This window comes from Selaginella moellendorffii, unplaced genomic scaffold, assembly GCF_000143415.4.
Source record: "Selaginella moellendorffii unplaced genomic scaffold, v1.0 SELMOscaffold_137, whole genome shotgun sequence".
In the NCBI taxonomy this organism is placed as follows: domain Eukaryota; kingdom Viridiplantae; phylum Streptophyta; class Lycopodiopsida; order Selaginellales; family Selaginellaceae; genus Selaginella; species Selaginella moellendorffii.
In genome coordinates this window covers 197,527-209,989 of record NW_003314398.1, presented here as the reverse complement: position 1 = coordinate 209,989, position 12,463 = coordinate 197,527, and the positions used below count along the sequence as shown (strand labels likewise).

Below are 12,463 nucleotides of genomic sequence, written 5' to 3'. Positions count from 1 at the left end.
GAAGTAAATAGGGCTGGACCTAAAATGTCTGTGGCTCTTTTTCCCTTGGCCTCACACCTCTACCTTCTTGCAATGCGCTCAAGATCACTCTCTTCTTCAGGATCTCCAAAAACCTCCTCATTTTGATCATGCCACTGGCTGCGAGTTTGCACCATCTAGGTAAGCACATCTTTTTTTCCACAACCACAACTTGTGTCTAGCTTATAATGAGTCTGGTCTAGGTCTGCTTCTTGAACAAACACAGATCGCGAATCGACTACTTGCTTGCCACAATCCTGCTTCAACTTGTAAGGACACTGATCTTGAGGATGGAGGCCTTGAGTCTCGCACACTCGCATTGGCTGGTAAACTTTGGCTTCTTTACATTTGGACAATCTGCTTGAATATAACTAAACTCCTAGCATCTATAGCATTGAGGACCTCTGCCACAGCCTCTTCGACATCCCATCCCTTTCTACTCTTGCACTCCAACTCCTACAGCATACACTGGAACACTTGTGGATGCATACTGTTGTGTTGTATTCTCTTGGTATGGAACTTGTGGCCAATATGGTGATAGACTTTGCATTTGAACATGATAACTTGGAGCCACTAGATATTTGAGTGATTTCATGCACCAAACATTTGAGCGATCACGCCCTGGCTGGGGAGGATTCTGAACACCCTTGATCCAATTAACTTGTAAGTCCCCCATCTTCTTTGTAAGAGCCTCGACTAAATCTTCTTTAACTTTGTTCATCTACACCTCTAGTGATGGAACTGGAACCTGAAATTCCATAAGAGCCATTGGAGCCACTGTTGAGATCAAAGTTGGAGCTATCACACTTGCTAGATTCAAAATTCCAGATACTCTGCCTGGATAGACTCCTAAATTTGTATGATTTAGCAAGCCTACTAACTGTGTAGCCATTCCTCCAAAGATTGATAATGCTTGAATATGTTCAAAATGACTTGGCAATTTGGCCTGCTCAAACCGTGATGCCAAAGTGATTGTTGTGTCAAGATTAGCTGGTTCATGATGTCACACATAGAAGGATGCACTCTTTGGTAAACCTTGCCAAAAATAATGAACTTGATCATCTTCTGCAAATTTTAGATCCTGGAGTCACCAAAATCTCATTGCAAATAGTTTCTCCTGGCAGCAAGGTATTCATACTGAGCTCATCACTCACTCATTGAAGGAATCCTGTATGGCAAAAAGCATTTAAAATGCGGTCTTCAAATCGTCCCAATCAGTGAAAGCTACTCCGCAGCAACCGTTAAAGTTTCTGCCGCAAAGTTTAGTCGTGCTCACGTTCTCGAACGTGGTGACCTGCTTGTCGGGAACTTCGATAATTTTGATATTGGGTCACTTGTTTGTTGTGAGAAATGGAGGGCATTGGCAAGGCAGTGTGGACGGGCGCGCTGCTCGTGTTGCTAGCACTGGTTGCGAAGCTATGGCGATCAATTGTCACCAGGTATTGGCTGGAGCCAAGATCGCTCGACACAAGGATTCGAAGCCAGGGTATCCAGGGGCCGCCAAGGACTTTCTTGGCCGGGAATATGCTCCAGGTGATGAAGATGAGAGACACTCCCAAGGAGCGGGACATGGCAGGCTTGAATCACGACATTGTGGAGCATGTGTTGCTGGATTACCACCAGTGGTCCAAGGAATACGGTTAGTCTCTCTTCTCGTTTCTATCGTAAGTTGAGTTAGACTCTGGAGGATTTCTTCCCAGGAAAGATGTATTTCTACTGGTGGGCGACAGAGCCGAGGATCATGGTCACGGAGCCCGAGCTCATCAGAGAAGTTCTTGCCAAGAAAGTTACTCAGTTTGAGAAATCGGACATGATGGTTTCTGCAATCGCATCCATAATCGGCAGAGGGCTCATTGCCGTGAATGGTGACGAGTGGAGCCACCATCGACGTGTTGTGGCTCCAGCTTTCTACCTAGAGAAGCTCAAGGTTGCATTTCTCTTTCTTTCCTTCGTCATATCAACTTTGATCACTTCATACAAACCAGAAAATGGTGCCCCGTATCGGACTGTGCGCGCTCGAGATGCTAGACAGGTGGGAAGAAGCGCTCCGCGAGCAGCCCGAGATTGAAATGAGCAGTGAATTCTCAAAGCTAACCGCAGACATTATCTCCCACACGGCATTCGGAAGCAGCTATCTCAAAGGCCAGAAGGTCTTCGAAACCTTGAGAGCAATCCAAGAGGAGCTTTCCAAGGTCGATCGATACAACTATGTACCAGGCAAAAGGTGATCAAATCTCTTTCGTTTACGTACTATAACACGATTTTCTGACCGCAGATTCCTTCCGTTTCCAGCAAACTTTCGATTGAGAAAGCTCTACAGCGACCTCGACTCGCTGCTGCTTGGCCTGATCAAGGAGCGGCGAGCTCAGAGTGGCCAGAGTCATGACTTGCTGGGGTTGATGCTTGCCGAGTGTGGAAACTCTTCTTTCGACGATCGGGCCGTGATGGAGGAGTGCAAGACTTTCTACTTTGCTGGCCACGAGACGACGGCAATTCTGCTCACCTGGTCCATAATGCTGCTTGCTTTGCACCCGGAATGGCAGGAGCGCGCTCGCGCCGAGGCCCAGGAAGTCTGCGAAGGTGCCACTCCAGATGCCGATTCAATCAGCAAGCTCAAGCTGGTAAAGGTTTTACGTTACTTTCGAGTTTGACGAGCTCAAGCTTTCTTTCTCATGGCTAGATCAACATGATCCTCCACGAAACTCTCCGCCTGTATCCACCGGTGGTGTCAATGATGCGATCGTGCTTCGAGGACACCATACTGGGAGTTATCCTCGTCCCAAAGGGAGCGGGGATCTCCTTTCCAATCCTCGCCATCCACCACGACAAGGAGCTCTGGGGAGAGGACGCCCAAGAGTTCAATCCGGAGCGTTTCAAGGATGGCGTTGCCAAGGCGTCCAAGCATCCGAACGCGCTCCTGGCCTTCTCGCTCGGGCCCCGCGTGTGCGTCGGCCAGTCCTTTTCACTCGTGGAAGCCAAGATCGCCTTGGCCACCATTCTCCAGCGCTTCCGGTTTCGGTTGTCGCCATCGTATCGCCACTGCCCGGTGGTCAAAGTTACGCTCAGACCTTGCCACGGTCTTCCTCTCGTCATGGAGAAAATATGATCCCTCATCATAACTCTTCCTAAGCTTCGAGAGTTTCAGCAAAGTCCTAGCAAGTCTCGCTTCAAATATTTGTAGCACAGTATCAACAATGAGAATCATCGCCCTCGTTCTCCAGAGCTTTGGTCATCTAATCTCTCCTCTCTCCCAGCTTTGACAGATTGGGGAGTCCAAAGCTCGTGACTCGCCAGCAAAATCTCCATGCGCTACGGCTGCCGCGATACGTACGTGGGTCATGTGTTTTGGGCCCCCATTTCTCGCCTCCTTTATGGCGTTTTGCGGGTTGACTACCTAGATCCAGAGCGCGCGAGCATCGATCCAATCTTTTTTGCTGCTTCTTCATGGGGGTTTCCTCCATTTGATGCCATGGCGCTGCTGCTCCTCGCGGCGCTGCTGCTCCTCCCGCTGCTTGCGTGGGGCGCTTGGGTTGGGTTTGTGAGAGACTATGTAGCGAGGCCATGGATTCTAGAGGCCAAGCTGCGCCGCCAGGGGATTGGAGGGCCTCCGCGGTCCATCCTCCGCGGGAACATCCGCGAGATGATGGAAATGCGGGCCGCCGCCGAGGAGCGCTGCATGGAGGGCATCTCTCACGACATCGTTGGCTACGCCCAGCCTCACTCGCTACACTGGGAAAAAATCTATGGTATGTTCCTTTGCTCTTCTTTCTTTCTCGAGAAAAGTCGCTACTTGTTTGTTTTGTTGCTCTTGGAGGATTTCCTCCTTTGTGTCTCTGGCACTTTTTGATTGTTTTTTTTTTTTGTCGATCATCGCCAGGGATGAGGTGTTTCCTTGCGTTTCTTCTTTCTTTCGAAAATTCGCTGGCTCTTTGTTTGTCTTGGAAGTGTTTCTCTGTTAATCTTTGATTGTTTGTCTTTCGATCATCACCAGGGTCTCCGATGATGATGTGGTGGGGCTACGAGCCTCGCATCGTTCTCACGGACCTGGACATGGTCAAGGACGTGCTCTACAACAAATCCGGGGTGTTTTGGCGCTCCTCCATCCAGCAGAAGTTCCTCATGCAAGTCATTGGCAGAGGCCTCGTCGTTGTGAATGGAGACGAGTGGGCCTTTCGCCGCCATATCATGTCGCCCGCCTTCTACCAGGAGAAGATAAAGGTGGTGGCCAAACGTCTCTCTTCTCGAGCTTCTCTCGACCTTCGCCTCTTCTTCTTTCTTCGCAGGGAATGGTCGGGACTATGGTGGATTGCGTATCCGAGATGCTGGACAAATGGCTTGCTCTAACGCGAGATAGCAGTGGCGTAGAAGTGGAGGTAAGCGAGCCCATCACTGAGCTGACTGCGGACGTGATATCTCGGACAGCATTTGGAAGCGGCCATGCGCATGGCCGTCGCGTTCTGGAGCTCGTTCAAGAGCTGACCGCGATTATCCTACAGAGATTCTCCAAGCCATGGATTGAGAGGTATTCCCGTTCATGGTTTTGTTCCCATTTGATCGCTGGGAGGTTTTGTATGCAGCATGAATCCTTTCAGCGAGCTTAACCGAGCCATAAGAAACGGACAGAAAAAGGTGGACAATCTGCTGCTCGAGATCGTCCATGCGCGACAGCAGCTCAAAGACTCGGGTGCTAGCAGCAACTATGGCAGCGATCTTCTCGGTTTGATGCTCGACGAAGTGGACTCGAGCCGCAGCTTCAGCGGCAGCGGGATCAAGCCAGAGCTGGCATTCACGAGCGAGAGCCTGATAGAGGAATGCAAGACCTTTTACGTCGCTGGCCATGAAACCACAGCCAAGCTGATAACCTGGGCGATGATGCTGCTCGCCACAAACCCGACTTGGCAAGAGCGTGCTCGAGCTGAGGTGCTGGAGGTTTGTAAGTCTGGCGTCCCGGATTCAGAAGCAGCCAGCAAGCTAAAGATCGTGAGCAAGATCTAGATTTCCTCCTCTCGTTTCTCATTGTTCTCATTTTCTTCCAGGTGGGAATGGTGCTCAACGAGACACTGCGGCTGTATCCACCGGCCGTGTTCTTGGTCCGCACGGCCATGGAGGACACGAAGCTGGGAAACTTGATGGTTCCAGAGGGAACCGGCGTTCTCGTGCCGATACTCTCTATCCTCCACGACAAGGAAGTGTGGGGCGAAGATGCCAACGAGTTCAATCCACAGCGCTTCGCTGACGGTGTGGCCAACGCCTCCAAGCACCCGTTTGCCTTTCTCCCCTTCTCTCACGGCCCCCGGGTTTGCCTCGGCCAAGGATTCGCTCTCATGGAGGCCAAGGTTGCGCTGACCATGATCCTTCACAGGTTTAGCTTCGAGATATCGCCAAGTTACCAGCACAGCCCTGTGCTGCGCCTTACTCTAACGCCGAAGCATGGCATGCCTCTCCTCCTTAGCCGAAGAGGAGTGTAAGAAAGTTGACGACGCAACTGGTAACTTTATGCTTGGGACTTGTAAAATGTTGGCAACCAGTGTGTAACTTGCTCCACAGTTTGGATCAAGTGCAAAAGCATGCTCCGCGGCATTTGCTTCCCGATCTACATCTCTGTGCGAGCGGCAAGATCCGAGGAGGCATAGCCACTCCCTGGGCTCGGGCACAAAGGGCATGTTGGCGATCAGGTCCTCCGCGTCCTCCAAGTAGCCACCCCTCGCCAGGAGATCGACCATGCAGCAGTAGTGCTGCCTCTGGAACTGCAAGCCATAGTCCATTGCCATGGAAACGAAGAAAGATCTCCCGGCACGTAGCTTGCCTTCGTGCTTGCACGCTATGAGCATTGTAACGAAGCTCGTCCCGTCGGGGAGATGGCACAGCCGGAGCCTGCTAAACGCATCCAAGGCCTTCGTCGAGTAGCCATTGTGACACAGCGCCGATATCCAGGCATTCCAAGACGTGAGGTTCTCTTCTGGAAGGCGAGCAAGCATCTTTTCAGTGCATGGAACGTTCCCTGTGTTGGCATGCGCAAAGAGAAGGGAGTTCCAAGAGATGACATCCCGTTGAGGCATCTGCTGGAAAAGGTGGCGTGACATGTCAGCGTCCCCTAGCTGGGCATATGCTACAAGCATGGCATTCCATGCCACCAAATTCCTCTCCGGCATACTATCAAACATGTTTTTAGATTCTTCAATATGTCCATACTGGGCATACGCTGTGATCATGGTAGTCCATGAAACCAGATTCCTTTGCAACATCGATTCAAACAGGCGTTTAGTATCTTCCAGATGCCACGAACTGGCATATGCGGACAACATAGCACCACACGCCACAACATCCCATATCGGCATTCTAGTAAAGATCCGCTCAGCTTCTTGTAGATTCCCAGCATCCGCGTATGCTGCTAGCACACAAGTAAAAGAAGCGAGATCCCTCTGTGGCATGGTAGAGAATATCCCAATAGCAAATATCATATGCCCGTTCTGAGCATATGCCGCAAGAAGGGCATTGTAAGATACCAAGTCCCACTCAGGCATGTCATCGAATACTTGTTTCGCCATTGCCACGTCGCCGCTGGACGAAACTGCCGACAGTAACGAGTTACAAGAGAAAAGGTTGGATTCTGGCATCGCGTGAAAGATTCCAATGGCCAAGTCAATATGCCCGTGTTGGGAATATGCCAAGAGCATCGAAGTCCACGAAACAATGTTGTGCTCGGGTATAGTATCAAACGTTTTCTTTGCTTTCTCCAGATTTCCGTACTGCGCGTACATGCTAAGAAGAGCCGTCTGCGAGACCAAGTTCGTGAGGGGCATCTGGGAACAGATGCTCTCGGCTTCAGGAATATGCCCATTGATGGCATAAGCAGAAAGCATGGAGCTCCAGCAAATGAAGTCCCTCTCAGGCATCAAGCAGAAAAGACTCCAAGCTTCGACCAAATTATTGTTTCGTGCATGACAAACAAGCATTGAAGTCCAGGAAACTAGATTCCACAGCGGCATCGCGTAAAAAATCTTAAGAGCGTCCTTCAAATGCCCTGCCAGGGCATGCGCAGCAAGCAAACAGTTCCAGGAAACGATATCCTTGTGTGGCATTTCTTCAAAACCCATTGCCGCTGCTTTGAAATTGCCTGATCTCGCGTACGCTGTGATGATGGTAATGGATGACACCGAATCCATCACAGGCATTTGACTGACGATTCCCCGAGCGCAGTCCAAATGCCCCACACGGGCATATGCATCCAGGAGCGCGGTTGCTGCCACCAGGTTCTGGACTGGCATTGCATCGAAGAGCTGTTTAGCCATTTGGATCCGGCCCTCCTTGCAATGCCGGCAAATGGCGATGTTCCGGGAGAGACAATCTGCATCAGAGCCATTTCTAATCTGATTGTGAGAATGGGCTCTTTCAAAACGTGACAATGGAATCTGCTGGATGAACTCCAGTTTGACCTCATTCGAAATTTTTGACTGCAAAGTATTAAAGTCAGAGTGAACCACGACTTTGTAGATCACGTGACGTTGAGTGCTTGTTTGTATATATAGAGTTTGAAAGAATCATGCATTGGAATCCGTTTGGCGATATGCTCTTGTTGTGATTTTCATAGTATTTTCATTTGTCATTCATAAGGTCGAGGGCCAGGAGTCTAATTCGAAATTTTAGGCCCTGAGCCCATGACAGTAATTTTATTCGCTTTGGATCTTTGGATCGTTCTTTGCCGTAGGATCGCATTGTGAGCATCGGGTCCTTTAAAATGTGAAAATTCTCACAAGGGAGCCCTGGAAGCTGCTAAATGAACTCCAGTTTGACCTCGTTCGAACAGTCAAAAGTGAAACACGACTTTGTAGGACACGAGATTTTTAGTCAAGCTGCTGTTTGGTATATATGTTTTGAGTATGCACACAAGAAAAATCATTTCAAGAACACAATGCGATGGGTTTGGCAATACGCTCTTCAAGTTGTGATTTTCATTGTCTTCGCTATTGTCATCCAAAAGGTTGACTGCGAACCTGATCCGGGTTTGAGGCCTCCAATCAAGCCCCCTCCCGAAATGAGACCGTGACATGAATGGCTCTAAAATTGTTCTTATTTTCTTCTTCCCAACAAGTTATTATCTTGGATCATCTATCTACCCCGACTTCATGTAATATATTTCTGTTACTAATCGCAGGGAGGGAAGGTTTTCTTTGTCATGATCAGAGCACGCTTGCTATCCTATGCTCGATCGAGCTCAGTGCGTGGGCTTGATCCAGAGCTGCAACGATCTCTCCAGGGCCCGGGAGCTCCACGCCGCATTCCTGGAGCTCACCACGGCCGTCGCCACTGACACCTTCGTGCCCAACAAGATCTTCGAGATGTATGGGCGCGAGGCGCGAGCAATCTTCGACGCCATGCCCTGCAAGGATGCCTTCTCGTGGGTGCTGATGATGCGCGCCTACGCTCGGCACGGGGATCTCGACAGCGCGCAAACCGTGTTTATGTCGATGCCCTGCAAGAATCTTGTGTCGTGGACAGCTATGCTGTGCGCGCTTGCCGAGAGGGGGCGAATCGAGGATGCGGAGGAGCTCTTCTTGCAAATGCCCGAGAGGGATTCCATCGCCTGGAACGCGATGATCGCGGCATTTGCCCGCGGGGCATGCCGCGAAGGCCGAGGAGATCTTCCACGAGATGCCGGAGAGAGATCTGGCATCCTGGAATGCTCTGTTCGCGGCATACACCCATGGTGAGGATCTACAAAGATTTGTTTCGTTGTTTCACGCAGCTCATCATGGGTAAATAAAATTATTTTTCCAAGCAAATTTTATTAAATTAATATAAGTTACATTTTATTTAAATTACTATAAGTATGCTAGTAGAGTGTAGTAAAGAGATACTTCAGGTGGCATATTTTTCTTTATCACACTTAAATGCAATATGTTTTTTGTTGACAAGGAGTGATATATCTGTAAATTGCAAATAAATTAATTATAAATTAGAAAATTTTAAAATTCTTGAGAAGAAAAGTAAGCTCCACCCAAAGTCTTAACATCTTTATCATCCTCTTCCTTTTTCACCCATTCTAAAGTGGTGTTGATAGCTTGACCTTATATATTATTATGTTGTCCTTCACTACCTCTACAAACATCTTTTTCATTTGGGATACTTTGAAGTTAATTGGTTGTTTCTTGTGCATTTGCAAGAGCTAATTAAAGCTACATTAGAGAGCAAAAGTACTTGAATGTATTGTAGGAGGATTTTTTCTTTAGCATTTTTGCATTGCCATTATTGTCATGCTTTAAAGAATACATCCCTTTGCAATTTAGTTTTATAAGAAATTAAAGTTTATTATCGTGCACAAGATCTTGAACAAGAACTGCAGTGAGCTCTACACTTTATACTCCAAGGGAGCTTAACTTAAAAGAAAATTCATCAATACTAAAAATATACACTCACTAACTTGCTTGCACTCTCCTAATGCTCACTACTTATGCCTTCACTCTCTATTGCTTGTCTCACTCCTCACTCCAGTACTCCTTTCATTGCACCTAAGCTCTCAACCCTCACTTCACAAAACTATAGCAAAACTATGTTGGGCTAGTTGAGTTGCTCCTTAGCTGTGGCTATACTACCCTGCTCTCAACTCAAACTCTCAGACTTGCCACTCCACCCTAGACACTTATGTGGCAACACTACTAATGGCACTTGCAATAGTGTGCAGATGGGGGAATGTAGATCATTGTCGCCTACAACAAAAACCCCCATAGGGAAAGCCCCTAAAGGAATCACTAATTACCACCCTTTATTAATTACCCTTTTGGAAATTTATTTTTATGGGGAAAAGCCATATGATCATACGTATAAATATTCAATGAGATCTAAATCGAATCCATCACAACCCCACACAAGCAGGGCCCTGCGATATTCCAAGACAGAAAATATCCATTGGAGCCATTTCTAATCTGAATGTGAGCATGGGCTCCTTTAAATACGAGGAAATCTGTCACAAAGTGGAAGCCACTGAATGTACTCCAGTTTGACCTCAGAAGAAAAATCAAAGTGAAGCATGCATTTGTAGAACAAGAGACTTCCAGGCAAGCTGTTCTACTCTTGTATACATGTTTTGATCATACAAGAAAGAATAATGCAAGCAAACATTGGAAGCGATACGCTCTTGTCGTGATTATAGCATTTTCATTTGTCATTCAGAAGGTCAAGAGCCAGGAATCTAATTCGAAATCTACAAACCCCTCCCAAGATGAGCCCATGACAATAATGCTTTATGTGTTGGTTCTTGTTCTTTTTATCTCCAAAACATGTTATTCTCTTTGAATCGTTCTTTGCCGTAGGATCACATTGTAAGCATCGGCTCCTTTAAAACGTGAAAATTGTCACAATGGAAGTTGCTAAATGAACTCCAGTTTGACCTCGTTCGAACAGTCAAAAGTGAAGCACGACTTTGTAGGACACGAGACTTTTAGTCAAGCTGCTGTTTGGTATATATGTTTTGATCATGCACACGAGAAAAGATCATGCACGAACACAATGCAACGGGTTTGGCAATACGCTCTTCAAGTTGTGATTTTGATTCTACTCTCAATTGTCATCCAGAAGGTGGAGAGCCGGTTTGCCGACGAGTATGGGCCTCCAACGAAGACCCCTCCCGTCACGAAGCCATAACAAGAGTGTGTTCTTCCATTCTCCTTAAACAATTATATTCTCTTTGAATCGATTGGATCACGGGATTTCTTTCTTTCAATGCCTCGAAAGATGTGGTTTTCTTTGTCATGATCCGAGCACGCTTCCTATCCTATGCTCGATCGAGGTCAATGCGTGGGCTTGAGCCAGAGCTGCAACGATCTCTCCAGGGCCCGGGAGCTCCACGCCGCATTCCAGGAGCTCGCCGCCACTGACACCTTTGGAGATGTATGGGCGCTGCGGGAGCGTGCGCGAGGCGCGAGCGATCTTCGACGCCATGCCCTGCAAGGATGCCTTCTCGTGGGTGCTGATGATGCGCGCCTACGCGCGGCACGATCTCGATGGCGCGCAGGCCGTGTTTGTGTCGATGCCCTGTGTCGTGGACAGCCATGGCGTGCGCGCTTGCCGAGAGGGGGCGAATCGAAGATGCGGAGGAGCTCTTCTTGCGAATGCCCGAGAGGGATTCCATCGCCTGGAACGCGATGATCGCGGCATTGGCCCGGGCGGGGCATGCCGCGAAGGCCGAGGAGATCTTCCACGAGATGCCGGAGAGAGATCTGAATGCTCTGCTCGCGGCATACACCCACGAAGGCGAAAGCGCTTCTGGATCGAATGCCCTCCTGGAACCCAATCGCTTTGACTGCCGTGATGGGCGCGCGCGCCCAGTCCGGGGATTTGCGTGGCGCTCGGCTGACGTTTGACGAGATGCCCAAGAGGGATTTGATCTCGCGTAACTGCATGATATCTGCTTATGCCGAGGGTGGCGGTTTCGATCAAGCGAAGATACTGTTTGATGATATGCCCGAGTGGGACGTTGTGTCTTTCACTGCGATGATCAGAGCATACACTTAGTAGATCAAGCAAAAACGTTTTTTGATAGCATACCCCAGAAAAACACCGTGTCTTGGAATGCCCTTCTCTATGCCCAAGCGGGGTATCTAGCAGAGGCGTATCACGTGTTCGAATCCATTCCAGAGAAAAACCTCACACGATGATCGCAGCGTGTTGCAGATTGACGCGGCAGGGGATCTCTACCGTCGGATGCCCGCGCTGGACGTGGTGTCGTCGGCGACAGTGATCCGCGCGATGCCCCTCGTGGGCCTGTTTGCCGGAGCGCCACATGGTGACGTGGAATGCCACGCTGGCAGCGTTTCCCAAGTCGCTGTTTGACGGGACATGGTGACGTGGGCGACGATGCTTTAGGCCATGAAACCACAGCCAAGCTGATAACTTGGGCGATGATGCTGCTCGCCACAAACCCGACTTGGCAAGAGCGTGCTCGAGCTGAGGTACTGGAAGTTTGGGAGTCTTCCCGAAGATCGTGAGCAAAGTCTTGCTATTCTCCTCTCGTTCTCACTGTTCTCGTTTCCTTCCAGGTGGGAATGGTGCTCAACGAGACACTGCGGCTGTATCCACCGGCCGTGTTCTTGGTCCGTACGGCCATGGAGGACACGAAGCTGGGAAACTTGATGGTTCCAGAGGGAACCGGCGTTCTCGTGCCGATACTCTCTATCCTCCACGACAAGGAAGTGTGGGGCGAAGATGCCAACGAGTTCAATCCACAGCGCTTCGCTGACGGTGTGGCCAACGCCTCCAAGCACCCGTTTGCATTTCTCCCGGGTTTGCTTCGGCCAAGGATTGGCTCTCATGGAGGCCAAGGTTGCGCTGGCCATGATCCTCCACAGGTTTAGCTTCGAGATATCGCCAAGTTACCAGCACAGCCCTGTGCTGCGCCTTACTCTAACGCCGAAGCATGGCATGCCTCTCCTCCTTAGCCGAAGAGGAG

The 12,463-nt window shown here is 49.3% G+C and overlaps 2 protein-coding genes across 2 annotated transcripts; one reads left to right on the top strand and one right to left on the bottom strand.

The window, feature by feature from the left end:
- The first annotated feature begins 1,327 nt into the window (after positions 1 to 1,327).
- LOC9629721 lies at positions 1,328 to 5,575 on the top strand. The gene is made up of 10 exons (XM_024666232.1): positions 1,328 to 1,657; positions 1,719 to 1,945; positions 2,004 to 2,242; positions 2,294 to 2,639; positions 2,699 to 3,121; positions 3,305 to 3,764; positions 4,010 to 4,236; positions 4,302 to 4,540; positions 4,596 to 4,998; positions 5,055 to 5,575. Exons 1-10 carry the CDS (start codon positions 1,369 to 1,371, stop codon positions 5,484 to 5,486), a joined length of 3,285 nt encoding a protein of 1,094 aa, XP_024522000.1. The 5' UTR covers positions 1,328 to 1,368; the 3' UTR covers positions 5,487 to 5,575.
- On the bottom strand, positions 5,572 to 8,395 carry LOC112343168 (pentatricopeptide repeat-containing protein At4g02750-like). The gene is made up of 3 exons (XM_024666231.1): positions 8,312 to 8,395; positions 5,825 to 7,472; positions 5,572 to 5,765 (listed from the first exon to the last, which is right to left on the bottom strand). Exons 1-3 carry the CDS (start codon positions 8,393 to 8,395, stop codon positions 5,572 to 5,574), a joined length of 1,926 nt encoding a protein of 641 aa, XP_024521999.1.
- Between the last annotated feature and the right edge of the window lie 4,068 nt (positions 8,396 to 12,463).

Bases quoted from the DNA above. Each gene is read 5' to 3' on its own strand.
- LOC9629721 (XM_024666232.1), top strand. From the start codon at position 1,369: ATGGAGGGCATTGGCAAGGCAGTGTGGACGGGCGCGCTGCTCGTGTTG. The intron at 3,122-3,304 runs TGATCCCTCATC...CAAAGCTCGTGA, and splicing joins CTCTCGTCATGGAGAAAATA to CTCGCCAGCAAAATCTCCAT. The intron at 4,541-4,595 runs GTATTCCCGTTC...TTTTGTATGCAG, and splicing joins TCCAAGCCATGGATTGAGAG to CATGAATCCTTTCAGCGAGC.
- LOC112343168 (XM_024666231.1), bottom strand. From the start codon at position 8,395: ATGGCGTCGAAGATTGCTCGCGCCTCGCGCCCATACATCTCGAAGATC. The intron at 7,473-8,311 runs GTGAGCTCCAGG...AATACTTTGCAG, and splicing joins TGTCAGTGGCGACGGCCGTG to TCAAAAATTTCGAATGAGGT. The intron at 5,766-5,824 runs GCAAGCTACGTG...TATGGCTTGCAG, and splicing joins CATAGCGTGCAAGCACGAAG to TTCCAGAGGCAGCACTACTG.